The sequence below is a fragment of the Hakea prostrata genome, chromosome 8, assembly GCF_041222555.1.
Source record: "Hakea prostrata isolate BN-2017 chromosome 8, UWA_Hpros_2, whole genome shotgun sequence".
NCBI lineage: Eukaryota > Viridiplantae > Streptophyta > Magnoliopsida > Proteales > Proteaceae > Hakea > Hakea prostrata.
Window position 1 is genome coordinate 39,663,576 of NC_142607.1, and position 27,561 is coordinate 39,691,136.

The 27,561-nt window shown below is 39.0% G+C and overlaps 1 protein-coding gene across 3 annotated transcripts; it reads right to left on the bottom strand.

Moving 5' to 3' along the window:
• Positions 1–719: 719 nt before the first annotated feature.
• On the bottom strand, positions 720–26,227 carry LOC149007832 (uncharacterized). 3 transcript variants are annotated; one of them, XR_016175215.1, is made up of 4 exons: positions 26,120–26,227; positions 23,443–25,615; positions 6,162–6,257; positions 720–1,149 (listed from the first exon to the last, which is right to left on the bottom strand). XR_016175215.1 is itself a non-coding variant. In XM_089166659.1 (2 exons), exon 2 carries the CDS (start codon positions 25,613–25,615, stop codon positions 23,549–23,551), a length of 2,067 nt encoding a protein of 688 aa, XP_089022785.1. In that variant the 5' UTR covers positions 26,120–26,227; the 3' UTR covers positions 22,173–23,548. The 3 variants fall into 3 exon arrangements, 1 of the variants encoding a protein (XP_089022785.1); XR_016175214.1 differs by lacking the exon at positions 720–1,149 and having other exon boundaries at positions 5,086–6,257; XM_089166659.1 differs by lacking the exons at positions 720–1,149; positions 6,162–6,257 and having other exon boundaries at positions 22,173–25,615.
• Positions 26,228–27,561: the final 1,334 nt, after the last annotated feature.

Genomic DNA, 27,561 nt, shown 5'->3' on the forward strand with positions numbered 1-27,561 from the left:
CATGAATCTCTCTGTTTTCATATGTAAAGACGGATTTGACCCTTTCATCATATGACGCTCCTTCCACTACATGTTTGGAATCGAGACCCAAAATAGACTCTACCCCTAAATGTATGGTGGCAGGAATCAAAGATCCTCCACCCTCAAGAGTAAATGAATTTAACTCGATAAGAGTGGAATACCATCACGAATCTCTTTTCATAGGAAAAGACACCTCTCCCCCCCCCCCTTCTTTTGTTTTGAAGAGGGAAGAGAGAGATTCTACACCATATTTTCGAAATAAGGGGTTCTTTTCCAATATTTAAGGGCTGAGCCCAATTGCAACCTTTTTTTGGATATGATGTTCATCCGGGTCAGCTAGCGCGCACCACGATTACATCCTCAATGGAGCTTTTATATAATTAATGCCGCTGAATGGGTGTGAACCCAAGCTTACAACCTTGTAATGCTTCAGCGAAGTTGAAAACCTGAAACACAAACTAAACGTGACTAAATAAACCCATAACGTCCAAATCCACATTTCCTGAGAGGAAAGGAAAGAATCTTGTTCTGATTCTGAAAATGATTCCACAAGCTTTATTCAAACATCAAGCTATGGACCATTAAAATGGCAGATAAACCTACTTTGATTTCAATATCGTCATCCATGAAAAGTCAGCTTCTTCAGCCACAAAAAGGCAAAGAGAAACACTAAAAATGGAAGATTCTAGCTCCCTGTACTCATTTCTACCGAGTGAAAGTGAAATCTGAACTGGGAGGTTTTATCAATAGGCATCACTTCATTATCACCTATTAATGGAAATCATGGCTCCTCCACACGTTTACTTCAAAAGATTAATTGCATATGGATTCAACGAACCTGACCAAAAGATCTCAAGAACAAAGACACCATTATCCCATGAATGGATTCCAAGTCAACACTTTTGAAGAGGAATAGCAAGACTAGGATGCAATCCACCAAAATTTACTTACTGTATTAAGGAAAAACAACACTTTTTTCGCATTGTTGGAATGATCCATCTTTACCATCACCTATAAATCTTGGGACCATATGTACTGAGATCATAAGCACATAAGCCCTATAACTATGTGATCTTCAGCATCTCCTGAATTGAAAAATGACTATCTTTTTGAATTACCATGACCAACCTGTTCACAATTATTTCAAGCAATTATTAACCAATGGAAGAAACTTAGCTGTATTGACTAGTATCAATAGCATTTGATGATATAACATGCTAAATTGATATTTACTCATTCGATTATCACTCTCATACAAGACCAAAACAATCATCACTTAGTGATTTTCGAGCGGTCACACAAATTGTATGCCATTTTCAGATGATCAATTCTCCATTTTTTTCAATCAGAGTTAACCATCCCTGATGAGGCCAAGCAATGCATATATTCTCCATGAGATTCAATTGGCATTAACTTGAAGAGAAGATATGGTTTAGCAAATTTCAGATAAAACAAAAAGTTAAGAGACATGAACAACCAGAAATAGGCTAATAAGAAATTCATTACCTTGTCAACTTGAAAAGAGATTCACTTGTTCGTGCTGCTAGTTTTCAAGAGAAATCCATCAAATAAGTTTGCAGCAAGAAGACGGCTATGCCGCACAACCTTCCACTCTTGCATGATACCACAAGATGTTAGATGATTGCACTATCCAGAAAAGGGGTAGCATATTCAGTCAGAAATTACTCCAATACCAAATTGTTGATACCTCACACCTCTACTCAACAGCTGTCTCAGACTGACCACCATTGTACTATTCAGTACTCAACTAGTGGCAGCAATTATACCTTTACCATCCAGTGTCCACAGTTGATCCTATTGATGCAAGGCCCTTGTGGCCTTGCAGACTGACCTCAAATGGAGTATGTATATGATTTCTCACTGAACCAACGTGCGATCAGATCCCTGTCCAGGTTTTCAGCCCCTAATAAAGTTCCCTATTTTACTTCAGGCTTATAACCTGGTCCAACATGGAGTGCCATCAGTGTCATCAGTGCCCTATGGTGCCTACTATTACTCACAGCCCATAAGCCCTTCCACTACTACACAAGTGGACTCCACTACACCTTCAGTTTCGGGTGAAAACCTTGTTAAGTGTGATCACCAACAAAAAAAATTTGAAGCTCTATGATTGCCCTAAAGGTGGAGGGAATTGTAGAAAAAACAGGGTGGTTCGTGTTCTCAGTCTCATGTGACTGACACTGTTGGTAGTACTACTAACCCCATAGCATCCTCATCATTTTCTTTAGGCTGGTTAACGGGCTGACTATCAGCCGTTTTACAACCAACCTTTTTCGGAGAGTCAGCGGGACATGGGAGCCTCAGCTCATGCACCGGTTTACCAAAATCACCCCCCGCTATCCCACTTCCTTCTATTCAAAAGGTGAGCAGCCCCTCAAATGGGTTCTGTTGCTTCTGCACCAGCATCTTCTACCTCCATTTCAAATCTTGCCCATTCAGGTATATCCCTTGCTTCTTTTCAGCCCATTCCCTGCTGGATTTTGGATTCTGCAACTTCTGACCATCACTTGACTCGTCAAGACATTTTTAGTACTCAAACCTCTTGTTCTGGTAAGGTCAAAGTGCAGGTGGCAGATGGGTCTTTTTCCGTTCTCTAGTAAAGGAACTTTTACATACCTGCCACTATTCCCCTTTAATATGTTTTTCATGTGCAACATCTTTATTGTAATTTACTTACCACTTATTACCTTTCTGATGCATTCATTTATTTGCTTCTCACTTTGTCTTTCAGGAACTGGAGATGAGAATCAATACCGGATAAGGTAAGGTATGAGATGGACTGTACTACCTGGATTCAGACCCTCCTACTCTACTATCAGCTCCAATCTTTTTTCATCCCCTTCAAGCCGGTAGTCACCTGCAACAACTTCATCAATGGCACTGACTTTAGGGAGACCCCTCTTTTCCTGTCTTAGAATCAAGCATTATGAAATGATGGACCGAATATCTCAACGGTCCTTTTCCCAAATATCTTGACCATGGTATTCTTTCCCAGACTTCCTATCTTCGAACTTTGAAGCGAAACGGTAATTTCCAAGAGGAAAAACACACATCCCATTGTACAATAACTCATTAAGATCTCGGTTTTTTCATATACCAGGATGAGGTGGGCTGCAAGATTAAAACATATCATATCCTGGTCAACCTTGATCAAAACAAATCCTCCACTCATCACCACATATAAAATCCCTATATGTGAACCAAGTCGGTAAAAGTCTCAACAGAACTCGAGCAACTCAACCCTCTTGGTGTAGTGGATTCTTACAATGCTGCAAAATCACTGATGAGCATGGCTTAGAACTCAGTCTAAGATGCCAACTTGGCGGGGCTTAAGTTGTAATATGTCAAATGTATGATTTGATTGCTTTTTATTATTAAATTATGCAGAGCTGGCTGGTATTTTAGACTTTAGTGCATTATAGTGTCAACAACCTATGCTAAAAAATCAAACTCCATTTTTGGACGCAGTTTGTACATAATATGAGAGTGTCATTGTGTTAAAAAGCCCAAAAATAGGCTGTGTACCAACTTTCAAAACCAAACTAGGTTGAAAACTTACAGAGACCACCAAAAAAGATGCACCAACTCAGTGAAATCTCGGTCCAGTTTTTATGAATCATCAAATTAGCTCTTAAATGGAGTTCTCAAACCATGGATGTTGAATGGTCTCATGTTTACCACCAACATTCAATAGTTCTATTGTGGAGATGTTCTCAGGACCGCCTTCCTCATTAACCGGGTACCGTTTACTATTCAAGATTTCAAAACCCTAGTTTAGCTTCAGGACCCAGTGATTGTGTATCATCTCCAGTCTAGAGTTTGTTGGGTACGTTTGCTTTGCCCACAACTCCTCCCATACACATTCTAAGCTGGATCCTTGAGCTTTTCGGTGTATTTTTCTTGACTACTCACTTCTCAAAAGGGCTCCTGGTGCTATTGTTCGTCAAGATAGATGTAACTTTGGATGAACCCTTGAATCCAGCATCTCCTCAAGGAGAAAACTACTTCGAGGAAGAGACGCCTTCAAATCAAGTTCTTTGAGTTTTCTCATCATTGATAACAATCCTCTTCAGGGCCTGATGATTGATAAAGAAGAGCACACACATATTCACGAAGCAAGAGAAAGGCTCCTAGCTTACCATATCTTCCAGTGCCCCCTGAACCAGCTCCAGCTTCCAACACACACAAAAGATAGCAGTTCTTCTCTTTCCTATCATGATGATCATCTCATTGCTACCAATAAGGGAATCAAATCATACACCCAACACCCCATTTCTAACTTTAGGGATGGAAGGGAAGGGCGGTGGGGTTTTACGGTGTTACTAACAACAAGGAAGAAGGAAATTTTGAGTTTTCCATAGACCTTCCTCAGACATATGACTGTTAAATTCTGAAAACCTTCGGCTCTTCTACCATGTTGAATGGATTGAGAACTTCTGACTTGTATTAGAGAGACATAAAGAGTACAAGAAGAGTAGAAATTCTCGATGTGGGATATTACAGAATAATATCCTAGAGACAATTCTACCCCTTATGCTCAGAATTACAACAGTTACCTACGAATCTCTCTCTCCCCTATCATGCTTTTGTTTCTTTTTATCTTTCGTGTCTACCTTACAAGGGTGAAAGAAACTATACCCTAAATGCAAGACTACAATGATAGAGAACAAGTAGGCAATGGAAAACAAAATGATACTTAAGAGCTAGCTGTCGTCCCAAGGGACAGAAACCGCTGAGGTACAAGTGGGTGTTTACAGTAAAACAGAATACAAATGGAACTAATTTCTCTACACAAGGCAACTTTGATTGCCAAGGGATTTACCAAACATGATCGGCATCGAGAAATCTTTGTCCCAGTGACTAGGAACTCTATCAGAGCTCTATTATCATGTGCTGCCAGGGTAGGATCTTCAGCAATTAGATGTTAGTCGTGACAAACATCTTTTCTAGTGATGTGAGTCGTGACCTCCTAGCTAGGACCACTGGCAAGGTGGGAAGACTTAAAAATATCTTATGGTCTAAAACAGTCTTCCCATGCCTGGTTTGGTTTAAAAAGGTTTGATAAAACTTGGGTTCAGATAAGGTAATGCAAATCACACTAAGATTGGATAGTGATAATTAAATTGAGAAAAGATATACCACCAAATGACAGTTTCAGATATCTGAGGCCAATCAAACACAGAGACGATGACATAACTGATGATGTCTCACAAAAAATAAAACTGTAATGGATGAAATGGAGAGGTATGACCTGGGTTGTGTACCTGGCACATTCTTTTAAAGCTCCATGGAAGTTCTACAGAACCATTGAATGACATGCTATAATGTATGGGGCAGATTGTTGGATAGTTAAGTGCTGCTATACCAAAGACGTATTTTGCAGAGATGAGGATTTTAAAGATTAATGTGTGGCAAAACTAGGAAGGATAAAGTGAGGAACTAATATATTAGAGTTGATGTGGGAGTTATCCTGATCAGTACAAACTTCATGAATGTTCAGGTGGTATGGCCATGTGCAACAAAGGCCTATGGACGCCCCACCAAGGAAGAGTGATCTGATTTCAATTGAAGGAGCTAAAAGCCTAAAAGAGCTAGGGGCAAGCCTACAATGACCACAGGTGAGATTCTGAAAAATGACACGCATGGTTTACAGGCAAGGATCCACGTTGACACCAGGTAGCTGATATTTTCCTGATTTCCAGCCTTAGCCTCCTTCCTCTTACTTCCATTTTTCATTTCTCTTTTTCCAATTTGTATACCATTTCTTCATTCATATCCTTCATTTACCTTTGGCGTGGACATCAGTTTTTCCTAACATTATTTAGAAGGATCCATGTGGCTGACCCAATTGAGTTGGATAAAACTGAGTTGTTTGCCTATTGAACGATGAGATATTAATGTCGGTGAGATAAATGGGCTAAAAAGAAGGCTGAACTGAATGATTGGAATTGCCCAAAAATTGCCATAATCATAACTCAACCAAAACCTGGTATGAAATCTAGCACGCGGCTTTGTAAGAATCATATATTTAGAGAACATAGCTTATTAATGGTCTATTCATTATCTTACAATCCCTAGATTCTTAATTGATGATGAGGATGAAAAGAGGGAGAAAATACCATAAGATATTTAACCATTTTGTCGTATATATCAGTGAGGCAGATGACCCAAAGCTCCTCTTCTTGATGCACAACTTGAGAATAACCCCCCATACACTGCAAACAGTCAAAATTTTCAAGCTAAAAGTCAAATCCACAGAGAGAACAGTGAAAGGTGAGAGTGTGTGTGTGTGTGTGTGAAGTTGGTTGGACTTTTCTTCCTTTCCTTTCATATTCTCTCTCTCTTCAGTACTAATCTTATAAGCTTTTGGTTTTAGGATTTTCTTAAAAGATAGTTGAAAAACCAAGTACAAGCACAGCATCACACACATATCAGTCAGACCAACAAATCCAGAAATAAATGAATGAAGAACCCATCAGCCAGCATTTTGTAGTCAATATTTTTTACTTGCCCATCTTGTCTTCAATGATGCTCACTTCTGCAAAAGATCCTTACATTCTTGGGAGATTTTTCTCAATCAATAAATTCCTTATATTCACCCGATGCCCTCCAACCCTTCCTTGTAAGTAATATCATTTAAGGAAAGCCCAGAAATGGCTCATATATTTCTGTTCTCCCTTCTGTTCCTCCCTTACATAAGGGACCAGAAGAGGTTCAACAGCAACAACTTGGCCATTCTAGTTTTGGACGCAACAGTGGTGGAGCCATCAGGAACCACAAACCTTATAAGGGTGTCATAGCTGTGGTGTTTCTCCCCGTTCAAATGTGTTCCATCACCAAGCCATTCTCTCACTCTCGATTTCTTCTGATCTAGTTTTTCTTCAAGGATCTTGCTTTTAGACTGATTTAATTTAACTCAATTTTAATTGTAGTTACATACTGGCAGCACCATTCCACTACTATCAGAATGGGAAAAAAATTATTTCCACGGCTAGATCCAAAGAAGAAAAGAAAGAAATAATTTTCGGTCTGGATTGAAGCTTTTGTGTATGTTTATACAGGAAACAAGAGGATTTGAACAGACAATAATGAGTAGAAATGATAAGAGTCCAAAGCTGGATTTGAAGCTGAACCTTTCAACCCCCAACCCAAAAGTCGATTCACCAAACCAATCAGGATCGACATACCACAGAGTCTATGCATGTCATCAGAGATGAGCTCAGATGAGACCCTTACATCCTCCAACAGCCCAGAGGCAACATCCATGCTGTTGATGGGTTGTCCTTGTTGCCTCTAGTATGTGATGCTCTCTGAGAAAGACCCCAAATGTCCCAACTTTAATTGATTTCCTCAATGACACCAACTTCACCAACAAGAAATCTAGGAGGAACTAGACTGAAAAAATTAATGCTGTTGCTGCTGACGATGATAATAATGAAGCTTTTCTTTTTTCCTTTTGAGGATTCACATACTAGTAGTGCTTCTGTCTACTGAGATGCTTAAACCCCACCCCAAACCCCCCCCCCCCCAACCCAAAAAAAAGTCCCAACCCCCTCTTATCAAAGATAAAAATCTCAACGAAACAGTGCATTTTCTGGGCTGAAATTTCCAGTATTTTTTATTTTCAAAACGAGATGACAGAAATTCTCAAAATATTGTATTTTCTTTTACTTCAACATGGTATCTCACTTTGAAATATCCAAAATTTTCAAATTTCAACTAGATTTTGAACTATGGTTTGAACTCGTAATAGGGCATTCTAAAGTTGTTCATGTGTTGACAATTGTGCTACCTAAGGGTTACATGACCCAAGTTTACCATGAATCATGTATACTATTATTAGATGATGTTTGTTCATGTACCTTATTACCCTTACCCTTGAAGCTTGATTCACAAGCAACCCATCATAGGCTTGATTTCTATTTTACTTGAGACAGAATATATAGTTTGTAACTTTGATCATGATCAGGCAAACGATGAGGTGGTAAAACTTGATGCCAAGGAGATTCCTCAAAGTGATTGTTTTTAGGTCCCCTAGTTCCAATCATAAATAATAAAAGAATTAAAAAAAAAAGTGTTATAGAGGATGATGTTTTCCAAAAAATTAAAACGGATGAAGTGAAGAGGTGCGTCCGAGGTCTTGTGTAATTGACGTATTCCTTTAAAGTTCAAAGGAAAATTCTGTAGGACCGTCATTTGACCAACTATGATGATGGTGTTGAGTGTTGGGCTATTGAAAAGGTTGATAGAAAAGTAGAGATTAATACCAAGTTACAATCATGGGGAGCAATTTTGGAATCAAAAGGCTTTAAGCTAAGTATAACGAAGACAAAATATCTAGTTTGTCTTTGGTCATAATCAGGCAAACGATACTGTGGTAAAACTTAAAGATAGAAGATTCCTCAAAGTGATTGCTTTTAGGTACCTTGGTTCAGTCATAAATTAAAAAAAAAAAGGTGATATAGAAGATGATGTTTCCCGAATAATTAAAATAGGTTGAATGAAGTGGAGAGGTGCATCCGAAATTTTAATTGAGTCACGTATTCTTTTAAAGCTCAAAAGAAAATTCTATAGGACCGTCATTCAACCAACAATAATGTATGGCGCAGAGTATTGGGCAATTAAAAAGCATATTATAGATAAATCAGTGTGGTAAAAATGAAGATGCTAAGATGGATGAGTGGCAAATCTATGAAGGACAAGATGAGGAATGATCATATTAAAGCTGGTCTGGGTGCAGCTCTAAGCCTCTAATAAGTGATGAGTTATGAGAAAGAGGTTTAAGGTGGCACAACCACGTTTAAAGAGGAGTTATGTAAATGCCCCTGTATAGAGAAGTGATAAAAACCAAATTGAAGGAATTAGAAGAGCTACGGGCAAACCTAAGATAACCTTCATAAAAGTGGCGAGAAATGATATGCATAGTTTTAAGCCTTGTATCCAACATGGCCTTAAACAAGTTGATTGGAAAGCAAGACTCCTAGCAAACCCCATTTAGTTGGGACAATTGTTTTTGTTGTTGTTGTAGTCTCGAATAACAAATAACAATCCTCCCGGGGCAAAATATAGAAATTAATTTCAACAAAAGACAATTCAATTTCATTTTGCCTAGGTGATTCGTTTCATTGGGGTTGAAACCACCAGAATTTCATGAAATCTCATACCATGGTAAAACTTATGATGAACAACCTTACAAGTCAAGACTCTCATTATCAAAGACTAATGCACCCAATTTTGATTTAAAAGAGAAACTAAAGTGGATTCTGAAGAAAACCAAAAACTCCAAGCAATCACAAATCCACCATTCCCATGAATCACCAAGGGTGATTTATCTTTGGATATAAACACTGACAAGCCTTTCCTCATTCACATCCTTCTAGAGTTGTTCAGGATGCTTAAACACGGATCTACTAAGCCACAAGATCCCAAGTTAGTTCCTGGAATCTAGAGCTCAGCTTTAGTGAAGCCTATGCAAGAATATTTTAAGAAGATCAGAAGTCATGACTGACATAGCCTCTTCACGTCCAATGTAGACTTTTGAAAGAACCACCAAGCATTCCATGAACTTTTCAGATATTCCTCCTAACAGCTTTAAAGATTTACCACTGTAGTATAGCTTAAAAATTAAAATCACACATCAGCATATGCTCTGCAGTCAAAATTTCTAAGGCAAACTAATTGATTAGAAACTGTAACTGCAAGGTTCACAATTTGTGACAATATTCTAAATGAAAGACATAAGAACCCCCTTCAAACTGTATAATACTTACATCAGGAGCATCTCCAAATGCATTAGCAGACTTCTTGTTGCAGTCCTTGATTGGGCATCCAAACATGGCTTACTTTAAACAGAATGATGTAAACCAAAATTCTAGGGCTTACTTTGTAATGATGTTGCTCTAGATTTAGGCTCACTTCAAGATCCTCTCTCAGGGAATCAGCAGTCTTATAGGAAATTTCTTGGAGGAATTAGGGTTTAAGGTAACAAAAAAATACCCAGAAAGGGTTTGGCCAAGCTTAAAAACAACAGAAATTAGACTTTGAAGCTCATAAACTTGCAGTAACTTCAGGTTCAGAACTGGTGATGAGTCTAGGATTAGGTTTTAAGGGAATAGGAGCATTTTAAAGTTTCAGCTGCTGCTGTAGCTTGATTCCAGAACTGAAATTAGCAGTTAGGATTGGGAAATCGATGTGTAAGGGTTTCAGTTGGCTTAAGATAGGGACTGATGCTGGTGAATTGTAATCCAAGTTATTTCTAATAGGTTTGTGTCAGTCCTAGTTGGTTTCGGATAGGTTTGAAGAGTCCTAAAGGGGTTTAGGATTCTTAGATTGGGCTGGGCTGGGATTGAGCGTAAGGGGCTGGGAGGCTAATCCTAAGAGGGTAAGGTGATTGGAGTTGGGGATTAGGAGATATAAGAATTACAATGAAACTAGGGTTTAGGGTTTCAAAGGTTGATGAATTGCAGAAAATTCTAATACCTAATGGGGAAAGGTTTAATGGAGGATCTAAGGGTAGGGATATGGTAAGGGGAGGGGGGCATCCAACTAGAAGGGGAAGGGTGCAGTTAGGAGTTGGGGATCTATGAGTTTTAGTCAATACAACTTTGTTAATTACAGAGCAAGGAGGCTTTATATATAGCCTTAAAATAAGAAACAAAAATACGAATCTAACTAAGAAACCTGATTGACTTCAAACTAACTTACTAGATCTAATTAGGACTCAAAACTTTACTAACAACCTCCAACATAAACAAGGACAGCACCATAACTCCAGAGAAATCCAATTAGCATCCTAAGAGTAGATATGTAGTCCTAATAAAAAATAAACTCAAATTAGGGGATCCCAACACAACTGGGAATCACAACTAGACAAGGATTCTGCAATAACGCACAAAATACTATCCAAATGAGAAACAAAAATAGATCTAGGTCCAGACAATAAAGTGGACTCAATGGGACCCAAACCTAAGCCACCCGAAAATTGGTAAAATTACCAAAATACCCCATATTCAAATTAGGGGTCCTAGGGTTTGGGGAAGTTGAAGTAACCCTAGACCTTAGGAATCCCTGGAAACAATTTACATCAGACAACCAGCATTGCCTGTATCAACCTGTTTGTAAAGTTCCCAGATGAAGGAAGGGTTGGTCGGGGCTGTGCTTTTAGGATTAGGGGATTATGCCTGCTAAAGTAAAATAAAGGACTGATTAAAGTCTGAGGACTGGGTGAGTTGACCTTCTTTCAGGTTAATTGAGTAATTCTAGGGATTCTAGGTAAAACCCGAACTAGGGTTCAGAAAGGACTGTAGTTCAGATCAAATGACGGATGATGTTAGAGATCTATGTATCTCTAGAAGAACTGAAGGAGAGAAAGTTCAGCTAGACAGATATGGACATAAGGTTTGGGAATTCAGGGAAAAAGGATACAGTTCTACACCTGTAGGTTTAATGGCTAAAACAGAAAATAAGGTAAAAATAGAATGGAAAAAAAGGTCCCAGACCTGATTTGTGCCTGCCTGAGAAACTCCTGAAAGGAGTTCTTGCAAGGAAACTTGCCAGCAACTTTAGAAAACCTTTGACTGAAATAATACAGTCCAACTCCAAGGATGCTTTCAATAGATCTTCCCATTGACTCAACTAAGTCTGATCCTCACATGCTTGGAAGCCCTATTCTACTTAATTAAATGGAAAAATACCTTATTACCCCAGCTGTATACCAGTTAATAAATCCAATTGATTCAATTCAACCAACAAAAACTTGGTTCAGTTGATTTAACTTTAATAATTGAAAATTTAACTACGTATTGGGCCGTGATATCTTGACCCTTCTCCTCTAGGCTTTCTTATGGACTTTGGCTTGTAGTACTACAACAACTCTCCCGTACTTGAAATCATTCATTACTGATAAAAGGGAGACGTGTGCTCCCACGGCCTGGGCTCCGGCTCACAAGTGGCTGGGACCAGATCCGGGCCGGTCCGGGTGCCCCCCTTGGCCCTCTGTGCGCGTGTTTTTGGTAGTTTTGCACTATTTCGGTTGAGTCCACTTAGGCTCACTTGGGTTCAGTATGTTTGCAGGACCCTAAATATACTTCTGTTTGTGTGAACTATAGTAAAACCAGAAGCCAGTGAGATTGTGAGGAAGAAGAAGATGAAAGAAAACAGAGGAGAGAAGAGAAAGGCGAAGAGATTGAAAGGAGCCTCAATTGACAGAAGGAACTCCATGAAACTTCTTCTATATTTATTATTCAGATTTCTCAATTACAATCGACTTCAAATAAAGAAAGAAGAGTCCAATATGGACTCAAATATTAGTAATTCCAGGCTCAAGATTTAGAGATAGGCACTAAATCCCGAGCCCTATTTGTAGTTCCCAAAATGCCCCCCAACACTCCCTCTCAAGCCGGAGAGTAAATATCAAACATTCCCAGCTTGTTATAAATATACATCTCTCTTTCCGCTCCCCCCCCACCCCAAAAAAAAAAAGAAAAAAGAAAAGAGGACTTTGTAAATAAGTCAACCAACTGTTCTCCAGTTCAAATATGACAAGTGGAGATCAGTCCCTGTAGAAGCTTCTCCCGAACAAAATGACAATCAACTTCTATATGCTTTGTACGCACATGAAATACAAGATTTGATGCTATGTGAATAGCTTCTTGATTGTCACACCACAAAGACATAAGAAACTCACGACTAAAGCAAAGCTCACCCAAAATTCGTTTGTTCACATCAACTCAAAAATGACAAGTGCAATGGCTTGATACTCTGACTCTGCACTTGATCGAGCAACCATTGTCAGTTTCTTACTTTTCCAAGACACAAGATTTCCTCCAACAAAGGTACAATAGCATGTAGTAGACCTTCTATCAATCAATGCACCAACCCAATCTGCATCAGAAAATCCTTCAACTCTCTTGTGACCATGATCTGTGTAGAGAAGCCCAAGTGGAGGACCTCTCTTAAGGTACTACCTCACTATGTGCACAAATGCATCCCAATGAGTGGTACGAGGGCTAAACAAGAACTGACTCGCAACACTAACTGGAAAGACAAGGTCACGTCGAGTCATAACCAAACAATTTAACTTTCCAACCAATCTTCTATACTTCTCTGGATCTTCAAGGGCGTCTCCATCTTCAAGCAAAAGTTCTATATTTGGATCCATAGGAGTATCCAAAGGCTTTGAGCCAAGCATCCCCATTTCAAATAGTAAGTCAATCACATTTTGTGTTGGTATAGAAAGATTCCCTTCTTAAATTATGCCACTTCTATCCCCAAGAAATACTTAAGTTTCCCAAATCTTTGGTCTGAAACTATTTTCATAAATAGGTCTTCAATACGTCAATACCGGCCAAATCATCTCTAATAATTATATCTTCCAAATACGCAACTAAGTATCATCCCTGTATTAAACTAATGGGAGAACACTGAGTGATCACTCTCACACCAAGTCAAACCAAACTTTCTCACAACTGAAGTAAACCGGCTAAACCATGCACATGGGGATTGTTTAAGCCCATATAGTGACTTCATCAAACGACACACCAAACCTTTCTCCCCCTAAGCAACAAACCCTGGAGGGTCGCTCCATATAATCTTCTTCATGAAGATCCCCATTGAGGAAAGCATTTTTCACATCCAACTGAAACAGCGGCCAATGATGTGTAGTAGCTAGAGAGATTAGGATCCGAATAGAAGTAAGCTTTACAACGACAGAAAGTATCCAAATAGTCCATACCATACACTTGAGCATATCCTTTTGTTACAAGTCTAGCCTTCAACCTAGTAAGTGTACCATCAAGGTTGACTTTCATTGCAAACACCCAGCAACATCCAATAGCAGTTTTTCCAGAAGGCAGAGGAACAACGTCCAAAGTATGATTTTCCTTTAGAGCTACCCATGGTAAAAAATTCGAGGGAAACTAAAGTTTCGACCGGGTGAAAATGGGAAATTTCGAGGAAACCGAAGACTTTTCTGTACAAGTTTCGACAGGTTTTAAAGAGTATTTTGGGGTGGGATCCTGTATTTAAGGTAATTAGAGCATAAAGAACACATTGGTTGTATTTTGCTAAAAAAATCAATATAGATATGTCATTCAATGTACATAACATCAATGTAGACTTGCCCGAAAAGTACATTATAAACTTAACTACTTAAGCACATAACATTCAATATATAATTTCTAACTTCAAAATAGTTGACAATAAAAGGAAAATACAACTTAATGCTATGAGGAGTGCCAAGAGTGGATTCATCCTGTGAGCTGAGTAGTACTATGCCTGTAACATCCTCTCCTCCAACCAACGAACATAGACATCCCATGACATTTTATGCCTATGGTTGTCAAGGTAATCGACAACTGTAACTTTATAAGTTTGGTCATCAACATGCTTAAGATAACCAACCTGAGGGAATACACACTTTAGATAGGAAAGTCTTGATGGAGAGGGTATTTGTCGTGATATTTGGAAAAACATGAAATAAACAAAAAAATTGAAAATTTGGAAAAACTACAAAATTTACAAGAAAAAGTCCCAAGTTTCCACGAAATTTCTCAGGTTTCCACAAAATTTCCCAAGTTTCCACGAAATTTCTCAAGTTTCCACGAAATTTCTCAGGTTTCCCACGAAATTTCGACAGTTTTGATCGAAACTAAAGACTTTTTTCGGTCCTCATGAGTTTCATTTCGCATTTTCCAGAATGCAAAATTTTGGTCGAAATTTCGCACATTTCGACCGAATTTTGTACCATGGATCTACCAACTCCTCAATCATCACGGCCGTCCACCTAGGGCTTGACAAGGCTTCAGACAAAGTCCTAAGAAGAGAGTGAGTCTCAATGGTAGATAAACATGCACGAAAAGTATGAGAAATGTTTAGTGTATGAAACTAAGTTAAAGATAGGATACTGAACACAACTCCAAGTTCATTTACAAAGAGCAATCGGAACATCAAGGCCAAAAATAGAGGGACTTACCATAGGATCCACGGGTGGAGGAGGCGAAGGTAGAGGAGCCGCAGAAGATAGAGGGAATGTAGATGTCATTAGACATCGTCGATACACAGTAGTGATCTCTATCTAAACAAGTGGTGGCCTATCTATAACAAGTGGGAAAATGATAATAGGGAGATCCACATCCATAGAAGAGGTATGTATAGTTTCAAAAGAAGAAGGAACCGACTCAAAGAATGAAATATCAGCAATAATAAAATATTTTCAAAGTTCAAATAAATAACAACGGTACCCCTTTTTTAAGTACAAGAGCACCCAACAAACAGAAACTTAAGGGCTTTTAAATCGAGCTTAGACAACCCAGGTTAGCAATCTTGAATAAAATAGACACTCTCAAAGACGTGAGGAGGCAACTCATGTAAAGGACTACTAGGAGACAACAAGGAATACAGGATACCACCTTTCAAAACAGACAAGGGTATTCGGTCAATGAGAAGACAACCAGTTAGGACAGCATAGCCCAAAAGGATTTGGGGACCCGCATTTCAAACAGTAAAGAGTGGGTGACTTCCTTCAGATGACGACTCTTCCGTTCTGCCACACCATTCTATTAGGGGCTTTGACATTAAAGCATAGATGAAGAATGCTATGTGATACCATAAAAGTATTAGAAGGACCCAAAAAAATATTCTTTTGCATTATCACCCGAAAGGATTTTGACAATCCCCAAATTTTGTACAAATTTCACAAAAGTAGAAAAGATATTAACAATTCAGAACGACTTTTCATCATATATATCCAGGTAACTATTGCATAACCATCCTCAAAAGTAACTAAACACTAAAAGCCCAAAGTAGAAGTAGTAGAGCATGGTCCTAGAGAAAAAGGTTTGTCTACCCTATTATTAACTCAAGGGGGGTAGCTTACATGATGAAGCTTCCCAAACTGATATGACTCACAAGGCAAAGAAGAAATGGAACTAAAACATTTATCCAAAATTTTCAAAGTATCTAATGAAGGATGGTCCAAGCAGCAATGAATTTGGTGAGATGGGAAGACATGCTCGACTAAGCAATAGAAGGAATATCATCAAACACGTATAGCCCTCCCGACTCACAGCCTCTACCATGTGTCATCTTTGCCATAAGATCTTGAAACACACAATAACCAAAGAAGAAAGTCACAAAGAAATTGTAGGCGGTGGTTAGTTTATGAACAGACAATTAGTTAAAAGGGAAAAAATGAAGGACAGGGATAAGGTGGGGGTAAGACTGACAGTTCCTATACCTTTAACATTGGCATGAGAACCATCAGCAAAGGTCACAATGGAAAACAATGGGCAGAACGATGAGAAGTTATCTGAGACAACCAGTCATATGATCAGACACCCTTGAGTCAATGATGCAAGGATGGGAGGTAGAAACACAGGCTGTAGCATTACCTATCTAAAAAAGGCGGTAGTGAGAGGTGGAGATTAAAGTGCCTAGAACTGGGTGCAGCAAGCATATTCTTCATCAATCATTTTAACAATCTTCCCTTTTGATTGTGTAGTGGTAGTAGTGGATGACTCTGATAATTTGCAATGTTAGCTTCCAACAAAATTTACATGTATGTCCTGTTCGTCCACAATGATGACGAGTCTTGACATTCCCAGCAGTTTCAGTGGATCCCTAAGTATTGAGGATTCTACCTGGTCCTCCATTCCCACGCCCACGAGTACCTCCAAAGCCTGACCCATCACTAGAACCATGGTTTGAAGTAAAAGATGCCAATGCAGAATTGTTAGTGGAACTAGACTCCTGTGTGTTTTCTTGGGACACACAACTACACGGTAAAATGTTTCAGACAGTGAGGGTACCTTATCTCCCCGTAAAATCTGTGCTCTAACCAAGTCAAATTCCTTTCCAAGTCCTCCCAAAAAACCTATAACTGCAAGTAGTCCCCGCTGATTTTGTATCTCAACAACATCCAATGAAATGGATGTAATAGGATTCAGCTCTTCATACATTTCCTTATAATCAACAAAATATTGGTATCAGCCCTATAGAATTCTTATGAAACCTCATAGATACAGGAAAGATTATTCTATCTAGAATACAAGATATTTAAATAACCCCATAAAATGCTTCACTGTGACAATGTGCAACTAGGTCAACAATATGTCTCTACATGGAGTTCAATATCAGTCCTAAGATTTGGGCATCTATCGTTTCCCATGTACCGTTTCTAGTAGACTTAGTGAGATGGTTTTGCTGCGCACAACCAGTCCACACAAACAACCCTGACAATCATTTTCCATTGATAGAAATTGATAGACCCTTCAAGTTTTTGTTCAGATATACAATGAGATGTGGATGACATGGTTTCAATAATTGTACTCTTAGGGTCAGACATACGGGTCTGTTCTTTCTTGAGTCCAGGCAAGAGACTATAAACAAGTAGACAGAGGCTAACTCCAAAGTCAAGGCCCAAAGAAGTTCAATCGAACATATATCAAATCTGAAAAATAAGCACTACAACTAGAATATTTCAAGGAACAATTTTTCATCCTAGATCTAAAACTGAAATACCATAGCAGAAAAAAATAATCCCCAAAATCAGAATCAAGCCCTAGAAATCAACTAATAAACTCTTCACAGTAGCAGTTGCAAACAATAGTCTAACTCCAAAACAATGATCAGACCCAGATTGTAAATAGATTGCCAGGAATAAAATAGCTGTCAGTAAAGAATAAAGTGCAGATTTCAACAATAGTTCAACTTCCAGATCAAGTAGAGCACAACCGAAACAATTATCAGTCCGATATCCAATATCCAGCCAACAAAATCTGGAAAAACAGGGCTAGCTCAAGCAAACAACCAATCTACATCTGAAGCATCTCCAACAGAAGAAATATAGGGCAAGACTTCAATCAAAATTCTTAAAAATAATTCTGAAACATACCTGGGCAGAATCGTGACTCCCATATAATTCTCATCCAACAATAACAACTTGATCCTTTGAATTTTGATGAAGAATCAGTCCCCATTTCTCCTAAACCAATAATCAAACAAAAACCCAGCACAAGGTTCTGCCCGAAGTCGAAAGTAGGTGTAAAAGACTCTCAAACTGTTGGGAAACACAATGTTGGCAGAATGGCTTAATGTGATCAGTGTGATCTCAAGCCCTCTATTTATAATAAAGTAGAAAGAACACTATTACATAAATACCCTTACTTGGGTAACAAGAAATAGAAATTTACATGAACACAAACTCTAATAGAGTTGAACTCCTAGTAGAACTCAACCAACACTCACCCTCAAGTTGAGGCATAGATATTTGTCATGCCCAACTTACCTATAATAGGAAGGAAATCTCCTTCTTTCAAACCTTCAATGAAAACATCTGCCACTTGGTCTCCAGACCTCACAAAAGGCATGCAAATAAGCCCTTGTTCTAGCTTTCCTTTGACAAAAAACCTGTCAATTTCAATGTGCTTAGTTCGGTCATGTTGTACCGGATTATTAGCAATACTAATAGCAGCCTTGTTGTTCACAATATACCATCATAGGGTTTGGAACTTGGACTCCAATATCTTGTAGCAAGCCTTTCAACCATAATAGTTCACAAACTCCACGAACCATAGCTTTATATTCAACTTTGGTACTGGATAAAGCTACCACATTCTGTTTCATAATTCTCCAAGTAACTAGATTACCTCCAACAAAGGTACAGTAACATGAAATTGACTTCTTGTCTGGAGATTTAGCCTAGTCTGCATCAGTGTATGCTTTCACTCTTAGATTATGGGTGACAAAAGTATTCCTTTTCCAGGAGTTCCCTTCAAATACTGTAATATTTTGGTAACAGCCTTTATATGAGCTAAATATGGATCATGCATGAATTGGCTCACTATCCCCACAGTATAAGCGATGTCTGGCCTGGTGTGGGACAAGTAAATAAGCTTCCCTACCAACCTTTGGTATCTTCCTATGTCCATTGGTTCTCCCTCTTTTTCTTTAAGTTTAGCTCCAACTTCAATAGGGGTATCAACTGCTTTACACCCCAACATTCCCACTTATGATAATAAATCTAGGACATACTTTCTTTGGGATAGGGATATACCCTTCTTTGATCAAGCCACCTTAATCCCTAAGAAGTATTGTAACTTCCCTAGATCATTAATCTCAAACTCTCTGCCAAAAAAGTCCTTCAACCTTTGAATTTCTTTACCATCATTCCTTGTGATGATAATATCGTCCACATAAACAATGAGAAGTGTGATGTTAGCACCTGACTTCTTGACAAATAATGTATGATCAGCATTGCTTTGCTTATACCAAATAAAAGTGATTGCCTTCAGGAGGCGTCCAAACCAACATCTAGGAGAATGTTTTAACCCATAAATTGACCTCTACAACCGACAAACTTTCCCTGCAGTATTGTCATCGGAGAAACCATGTGTGATTTCCATATAAACTTCTTCTAACTCCCCATGTAAGAAGGCATTCTTTACGTCTAGTTGGTGCAAGTTCCAGTCTTTGTTTACAGCTACAGACAACAAAACACTGACAGTGTTCAGTTTCGCAACAAGGGCAAAAGTCTCCTGATAATCAATCCCATAGGTCTGGGTAAAACCCCTTTGCAACTAGTCTAACCTTCAACTTGTTAATTGATCCATCCATATTTTGTTTAACCACAAACACCTATTTGCAGCCCACTGGTTTTTTTCCTGGAGTAAATGTAACCCCTGGAGGATAGCCACGTGGATGAGGTAGAGAGGGTTAAGGGTATGGAAGGGGATTATAAATAGAGGGGAAAGGGAGAGGAAAGGCATCAATTGTTATGTGAGTGAGTTACGGCAGCCGTTGGTTGGGTGTGGGGGTGACTGGCACCCTTAAAACCAGCTTTATCTTGTAAGTCTCTTCCATTTTTACTGTTAAATCTCAAAGTGATTAGTAGTTTCTTATCAACCACGTGGAGGAGGAAGAGAGGGTTAAGGGTATGGGAGGGGATTATAAATAGAGGGGAAAGGGAGAGGATAGGCATCAATTGTTATGTGAGTGAGTTAGAGCAGCCGTTAGCTGAGGGCAGTATTGGGTGTGCGGGTAACTGGCACCATTAAAACCAGCTTTGTCTTGTAAGTCTCTTCCATTTTTACTATTAAATCTCAGAGTGATTGGTAAGTTCTTATCAACTGCTATCTAGAAGAGGATCCTGAGGATGGACCCAGATCTAGGGTTTTTCCTCAATCAATTAAACCCTAGGTCCTGGTTCACATCAGTAGCTGATCTTCCAGCACTTCAATCAAGGGACTTCAGTTAATGATATTGACTCCACATTCATGCCAGTCATCCTCAACGGCTTCTTCATCACTTAAAGCAGTCAAGGGCTCTAAGACCAACACTTCAGGTCCTTCCTCAGCCAGAGCTAATGCCTCTTTATTGGCCAGTCCTTCCCATAATGCCCTTTCTCTTGGCAGATGAAGCACTTTTCTCTCTCAATGCTCCTCATTGGAGTCTTCCCTTTGCACCATGATTTGGTAGGCTCTAAATTCCGTGAAGGGGCTACTGATGTGTCTCCAAGGGAATTATGAGTAGGGGTGACCCTCTTGTTGTAGTTGGCCTTCCACAGGCTGGTATACCAAAGTTTCTGCCTTCAAAGCCTTTCAAATAAATCCCTGAGATTATAAATGTCAAGTAGCACCAGCATCTGGGATATCAGACTTGAAACAAGCCTGAATCAAGTAAGAGTCCAGAGTTTTGGAACCTCTATCCTTGTCTAGACGCTAAGGAATCAAACCTCTGAACCTAATCAGCAACAAACATGTTGCCTTTGCTTTAGCATATGAAATTGCTCCTGTAGTTGGGCCCTAAGGTGTTTGGGAAGGCTACCTCTTCATTAGATCCTGCCCATCTCTACCCCAGGTGATGGGAGCAATGCAATCATACTACATTTCCTTTTCATCTGTTCTTCACCTCTCCCTAGCGGCACCTACAGGTTTGGTTGAAGCCTGCCTCATTTTCCTATCTTCTGGTATGTCAAAGTAACCCTCTAAGGCTGCTCACCAGTCCTAAAATACTTGGGGATCCAAGTTGCAATTAAATTCTTTGAGTTCTAATTTGACTTTATGGTATCTCCTTGTGATGTGAACAAAAGGACCCCTGGCCAAAAGCTCAAGTGGGACCCCCAAGATGGTTCTAAGAAGCCTCCATAGGCAGCTGATCCCTACCAAAGGGGTATTTTGGGCATTTTGGCCCTCCATTTACTCCTAAAATTAAATTAGGATTTATTTCATATTTTATTTGAGTCAACTCGAGTCCAAGTTGAAGTTGTTTGGAGTATTTATCTCGAGTCAAAGTAGTGTTTAATTGTAATTTGGTTGCTTAGGTGTTAAGTTATTTAATTAGCATGTGCCTAATTAGATGACTTAAAAGTGTGAAGGTGAGATCTCAGATCCAAGGGCTGAGATAGCATAGTAATTTGATTCCTTTCATAAGAGCTATTAAGAGTCCGATTGAGTTGTAAAGGAATCCCTATCTGATAAGGAAATCCTAAGTTAAGTCAGACTCAGTCAGTTAGGCTATAAATAGCCTCCTCATTGTAAGTAAAGGCAGTTTTGATGCTGAATTGAATTGATTGAGTTAAAGTTCAGGGTCTCCTTCATTGGGTGGGCCTTCATTGAGAGTTTTGAGTTCAGAATTTCTGCTGCTTCTTCAACTAAAGCAGCTTCAAGAGATCATCAAGACATTCATGTGCATAGAACAGCTTTACAGCACCTTCCCAAGTAGCTACAAGCTTCCCCACCCCTCCCCCTTGCTCACGCAACCCTAGAAAGCCCCTCCCCTACAACTGTAGCCTTCCCAGCCCCTTTCCCTTTTTGAGACCTAGAATTACCCCTAACCCCATCGTAAACAGTCCCAGCCCCTTCCCCTTTCAATTCCCTGCAACCCCACTCCACACATCAAACCTACAGCGCTCCCCCTTCTTCACAGCTTTCATCCATAGCGCTGATACCACTTAATTCAGTCCTTGATTGGCTGTCCAAGCAAGGCAGCAATGACTCCAGGATCCTCTAAAACAGAAACCAGCTTTGGTGGCTTCGATCAACCTTTAGGATTAAGGCTCAACAAAGTAAAATAAAGAACTGAATTTTTTTATTTTTTTTAATTTTTTTTTTTTTTGGGGGGGGGGGGGGGGGGGATTTAAGTCAGAAGGATTGCGTGAGTTCACCTTGTTTAGGGTTGATTGTGGGATGGTGTTATGGATGCCATGCCTAGAAGCAGGAGGAGAGAGGGTTTGGCTGGACAGATGTGGAGATATAGGTTTAGGAAAATTGGGGGAAGAAGGGTACAATTCTGGACTTGCAGGTTTAATGTCTAAAACAGAAAACAGAAAATAAGGTAAAAATAGAAGGAAAGAAATAGGTTGCAGACTTTATTGCAACCTGATTTATTGGCTGCCTGAGAAACTCCTCCAAGGAGCTCTTCCTTGGACAACAAGGAAACTGTCCAGCAACTTTAGAAGGTCCTGACTTGAAACAATGGAGCCCAACTCCAAGGGTGCAACCTCTCCAAGAGATTACCCAAAACAAGAAGAAGAAGAAGAAGAAGGGGGGCCACTTTAGACAGAATTATATTCTTCAATCTGTATTATTTCTTCCACATTGGGCGGGTTTAAATAATAGGCACAGCAGTACAAGGGGTTGTGCATTTTTGACTAAAATAGAAATACAAGAATCCTAAACTAGCTCTGAAATAATATCCTAGCTAATCCAAACTCCAACCCTTCTTTTGAGGGATTCTAAAGCAAATAAAACTCCTATTTAGTTGACTCAACTAACTCTAACCCTCCCATGTCAGAACTCCTATTCTAAATATACAATCAAATGGGATTCTAAGTATATAATTAAATGGAAAAAGACCTTACTACCCTAACTCAAATTGGACAAATATATATACCCAATTGATTCAATTGAACCAGGTTCACTTTATTTAACTTAAATACTGATAATTTAACTAAGTATGACGCTGCCATTTCTTGGCCCTACATCTCTGGGCATTCTTGTGGATGTGAGCCTGCAGTACTGCATCACTTCTTGTTTACTTTCCAATAACAAACAATGGCACCTTCCTAACTCTAATCCAGAAACACAAAAGGGTTAGCACCATCAAAACATTCAAGTTGCTACCGCAAAATATTCTCTACCATGCATAGCAGATTCAGTTGTCCACTCAATCAACAAAACAAAAAAGCTTGGAATTATTATTTGCAACTTATTGAATCATTTCACCCACACAAGGACCACGATGTGCATCATCAGTCCAATATCAGAATAGAACAACTTTCATCGTGCTATTTTCTTTAACAGCTTAAACAACATATTCCACTGCTATTTCAGAAAAACATTTTCCTATACTGCATCAAACTTACTTGAGAGGACTAGAACCGAACTGAATGATTCTGAAATTTACCTGTTTATATTGAATGTGTACTTCAACAAGGCATACAAAGAAGATTATGAAACATTTGGAGTTCTGCAGAACTTGATGACAAGTTTGCACAAAAACAGAGGACAAATCAAGAATTGGTATTATCAGATTCATGCCATCCGCTACTACTTCTGACGTACTTATCCACAATGCCAAATTCTCTATTTTGAGAAAGTCGTCTAGCATAATTCTCCATTGATATCAAGCCCTTCTTCAATCGGCGATAATATATGATCTCCCAAGGCCATAAGCGTGCCGAACCAAAGAAAACCTCAGGAGGTAAGTTCTTTTCGCTATCTTCTGCCAGTGGCAAGCCTTTCAAAACCATGTACATCTCCTCTGAGGATATTTTCGTAGAACTATCAATCTGTGAATTAGTGGGAACCTCAAGATTCAGCTTCCGATTTGGTGAATCTATGAGTTCTAGTGACTGTGATTTCCAAGGCCCCCTCTTATCTACTGAATTCTCTAAAGATGAAGAATCAAAAGGAGAAGTACGTTCTTCCAAAGTAGCTGTGCCTGGATCTGTTACCTCATACCCAACTTTAGATGTAGTAGGGTTTCCATCATCACCCAGTGGCCGATGACTTACCTTTTTACTTTCACCGTCTACTTTTAGGGATGGTAATACATTCTCATCTTTAAATGTCACACCTGCATCAATTTCCAGTATCTGCTTTTCCTCAATCAAAGGTTCCTTGGATTGGGGACTATGTGCATTCTCCAGATGCCCCTTCAGTGAAACAGTTGATGCCTTTGTTGTTACCTTACTTGGAGATGGTAAAGACAGACCAGGTGAACTGGACAAAGACAAGGAAGATGGAGAACTTGACTTCGACGTTGACCTTGAGCTAGAACTTTCAGACCTCGAATAGGATGATGCTGAAGATGCTGAAGTAGACGAAACTGAACGTGATTTCGATGATACTGATCTTGACCTTGAGCGGAAGCTTATCCCAGAAACAAACTTTGAGGACCGCAAATGCGAGGGTAAACTTGATGCAGTGGAATTTGAACGCATAGGAGATGAATCCAACTTCCTTGACTTCTTTCCATGGTGTTCCTTTGGACTTTCATATTCTGCCCTACTTTTCCTTTTACCTTTATCATCCCTTTGGACCAGAGACAATGTAGTTCTCTTATTTACAGGAAAGCTTCCATTTCTCCTAACCAATTTGCTAGACTTTCTTGAACCGTGCTCCCTTCTGTCAGTCCTCTGCTGCTCCTTTGACATAGGATCTTTACTTGACTTTGATCTTCCCCAAGATGAACGCCTTAGCCTTTTTGACTCCCTATCGCCATTACCTGTGAAACCAATCCTCTCATCTCTCCGGTGATCAAAATGTGTAAACCTCTTCCGTTGAGAAGTATCTGCCCGGGGACAATTACGCATTATGTGGCCAGTTAATCCACAGCCATAACAGGTTGGTTGGGGTTTTGTATAATCAGGTTGCTTCAATGTTCCCTCACCGGTGTGTTCTCTCCAATTATTATCATGAAGAGAACCATTTATGTTTTGGTTTTCTTCTTGATCTCTTCTGTCAAACCCATGGTAAGGTTCATAACGATCCATATCAGTCCCATCTTCCACTACATTAGTATTCAACATCTTACCCACATGTTCCCCCCATCTGTCAATGTCCACACCATCGGCAGCTCCACTACCCCCACCATCCAGCAATCCTTCATTTGAGTTGTGATCTTTTTCTCCTCCATGATCTCCAATTTGCTCCTCATGATGACTTGTTTCCTCATCCAGTTGATCCGTCATGTATGAAAATCTACCATTACTACTGTTCGGGTGCTCAGCATTCATTTTATAGTCTGGCAATCTAAAGAAACCTTTTTTCCTTGTACCATAACTCTCTCCCCTAGTTAAATTCTTCGGGTGGTATGGTCCATCGGACCTTTTACCTCGGGCAAATCTTTGAGAAGGCCTTGGCTGTTTGTTTGCCCATGTAACAGATATTGGCTCACCACATATATTCTTACCTCGTAGTGATCTTAGAGCTTTTTCTGCATTGGAAGGAACATCAAACTTTACAAAACCATATCCATCTTTCAGCTGAACACTGCTGCGCCCAAACCTCCAAAAGACACGTTCAAGTTCCTCCCGTCGAACATTAGAAGATAGATTACCAAGAAACAGAGACATCTGCAAAATTAAAAACTTAACAATATCACATAAATTACATGATCGTCTATGAAGTTCAAAACAAAAATTTGAAACTTAAGCTTGGAATGACGTCAAATAAATCCAGGACCCACTAAACAACCATTGATACCAAAAAAAAAAAGGGGAAAAAGTTGATAACTCTTTCCTTATTTTTGATTAATGGCTATGCTATGTAATGTAGGACTTCACTAAGCATAACGGAGATTCTAAGTTCACAAGGTTAAGCCATAAATCAAATTGGAGTTCGGAAACCAATAACGAGCAATCTTAGTAACATTTTCCATTAAAGAAACTAATGAAGAACAGTCAAAGTTATTCCAATGAGCCCTAACGCAGTTTCATTTTCCTTAGTCCCTGTTCTTGAGTTTATTGCGCTTTGATAGTCAGAGATGGCAACTAATCCAACAACAAGTATAGGCCAGATTCACAAATATTACCGGGAAGATAAAGAAAAGAGAAAATCTACAGAAACGTAAACGGTACCTGGGATTTGGAAAATGCGAAGAACGATCTCGAAATGTTTCGAAAACCTGAGCTTCGCGTAGAAGAGGAGTGCCACTGGAAACCGTAGCTGACGACCCAGATATGGCTTCTCGCATACTCTTCTCCTTCGATCCTTCACTCCTAAGGTTAAAATGGTCGGTCCGTTTTACGGTTTTGGGTTGGGACCCACACGTAAACATGTCTGGGCGGATCTGAACACTCCATAAAGCATCCATACCCCAATTGATGGTTGGGATCCGTTCCCACCCATGTCTCTAGCTAATATGGACTCTTTTGGTATGTACTGTTGTCAAGATTTTTATTAAAATAAAAAGAACAAATTGCACCGGCACCCTAAAATGGAGACCTTAAAACACTGACACTGTTTAAAAAGTAGAGAGGCTTCAAAATTGAATTTTCATTGGACATTTATAGTCAAATTTATCACCGAAAACAGTTAAATCACTGTTTATTTTCAAAAATATTCATTTAATAAACATTGTCTAAAATATTTTCAGTGACAAATTTGACAAATATATTTAATGAAACTCCAATTTTGGGTCTCTATGTTTTTTAAACATAAAGTGGGTGTCAATACTTTAAAGCCTCCATTTTAGGGTGTCAGTGCAATTTGCTCAAAAGGAAAAGAAAAACGTATGAGAGCCACTTGTAGTCACAAACTCAAGATTGCAAGGAAATTAAGAAAAGAAAGGATTATAGAAAAATTGCAATTTGTGTTTCAATCTCACCAGGTAAACTTTATTAATTTAAAAAATTTTATTTGCTTACTTTCTACCATATTCAACCAAACAGTTCAAGATTTTGAAATATTATGGAAAACTTTATTTGCCGCTACCTCTTTTTTTTTTTCCACCCAACTTCAAATTTTTTAAACGATATCTTAAGTAAAAGCCTATAACTTGTTTTTTTCTAAAAATAATTTAAATTTTTGACAAAAATATTAAAAATAATGATTTTTTGGTCATTTTCAAATAGACCTATAAACGGATCTAATTCAACTCGGATACACCAGTATTGAATCCGATTAGCAAAACTGCTATCCGAATCCGGCAGAAATTTAAAGAATGCATCCGAACTCAAATCCAAAACTTTACCGGATATCCGATAAACTATCCGATTATTGATTGGTAATTGTCATTTTTTTTATTTTTTATTTTCGATTTACAATTTTTAGTTACCAATTACCGGAATCCGAATTCGAATCTGGTTGCTTAACGGACAGATACAGATATTTTTCAGTAATAAAATTTTCGGATACGGACACCCTTAAACAAATACGAATGCAAATTCAAAGGCGGATTTCGATCCATTACAGGTCTATTTTCAAATCAATCATAAAGACTGGGGCTCCATAAGCCCAAGGGAGGGAGGAAAATAAACAATGTAGAGAAATGAAAGTTCGAACCTATATAGATTCTTAG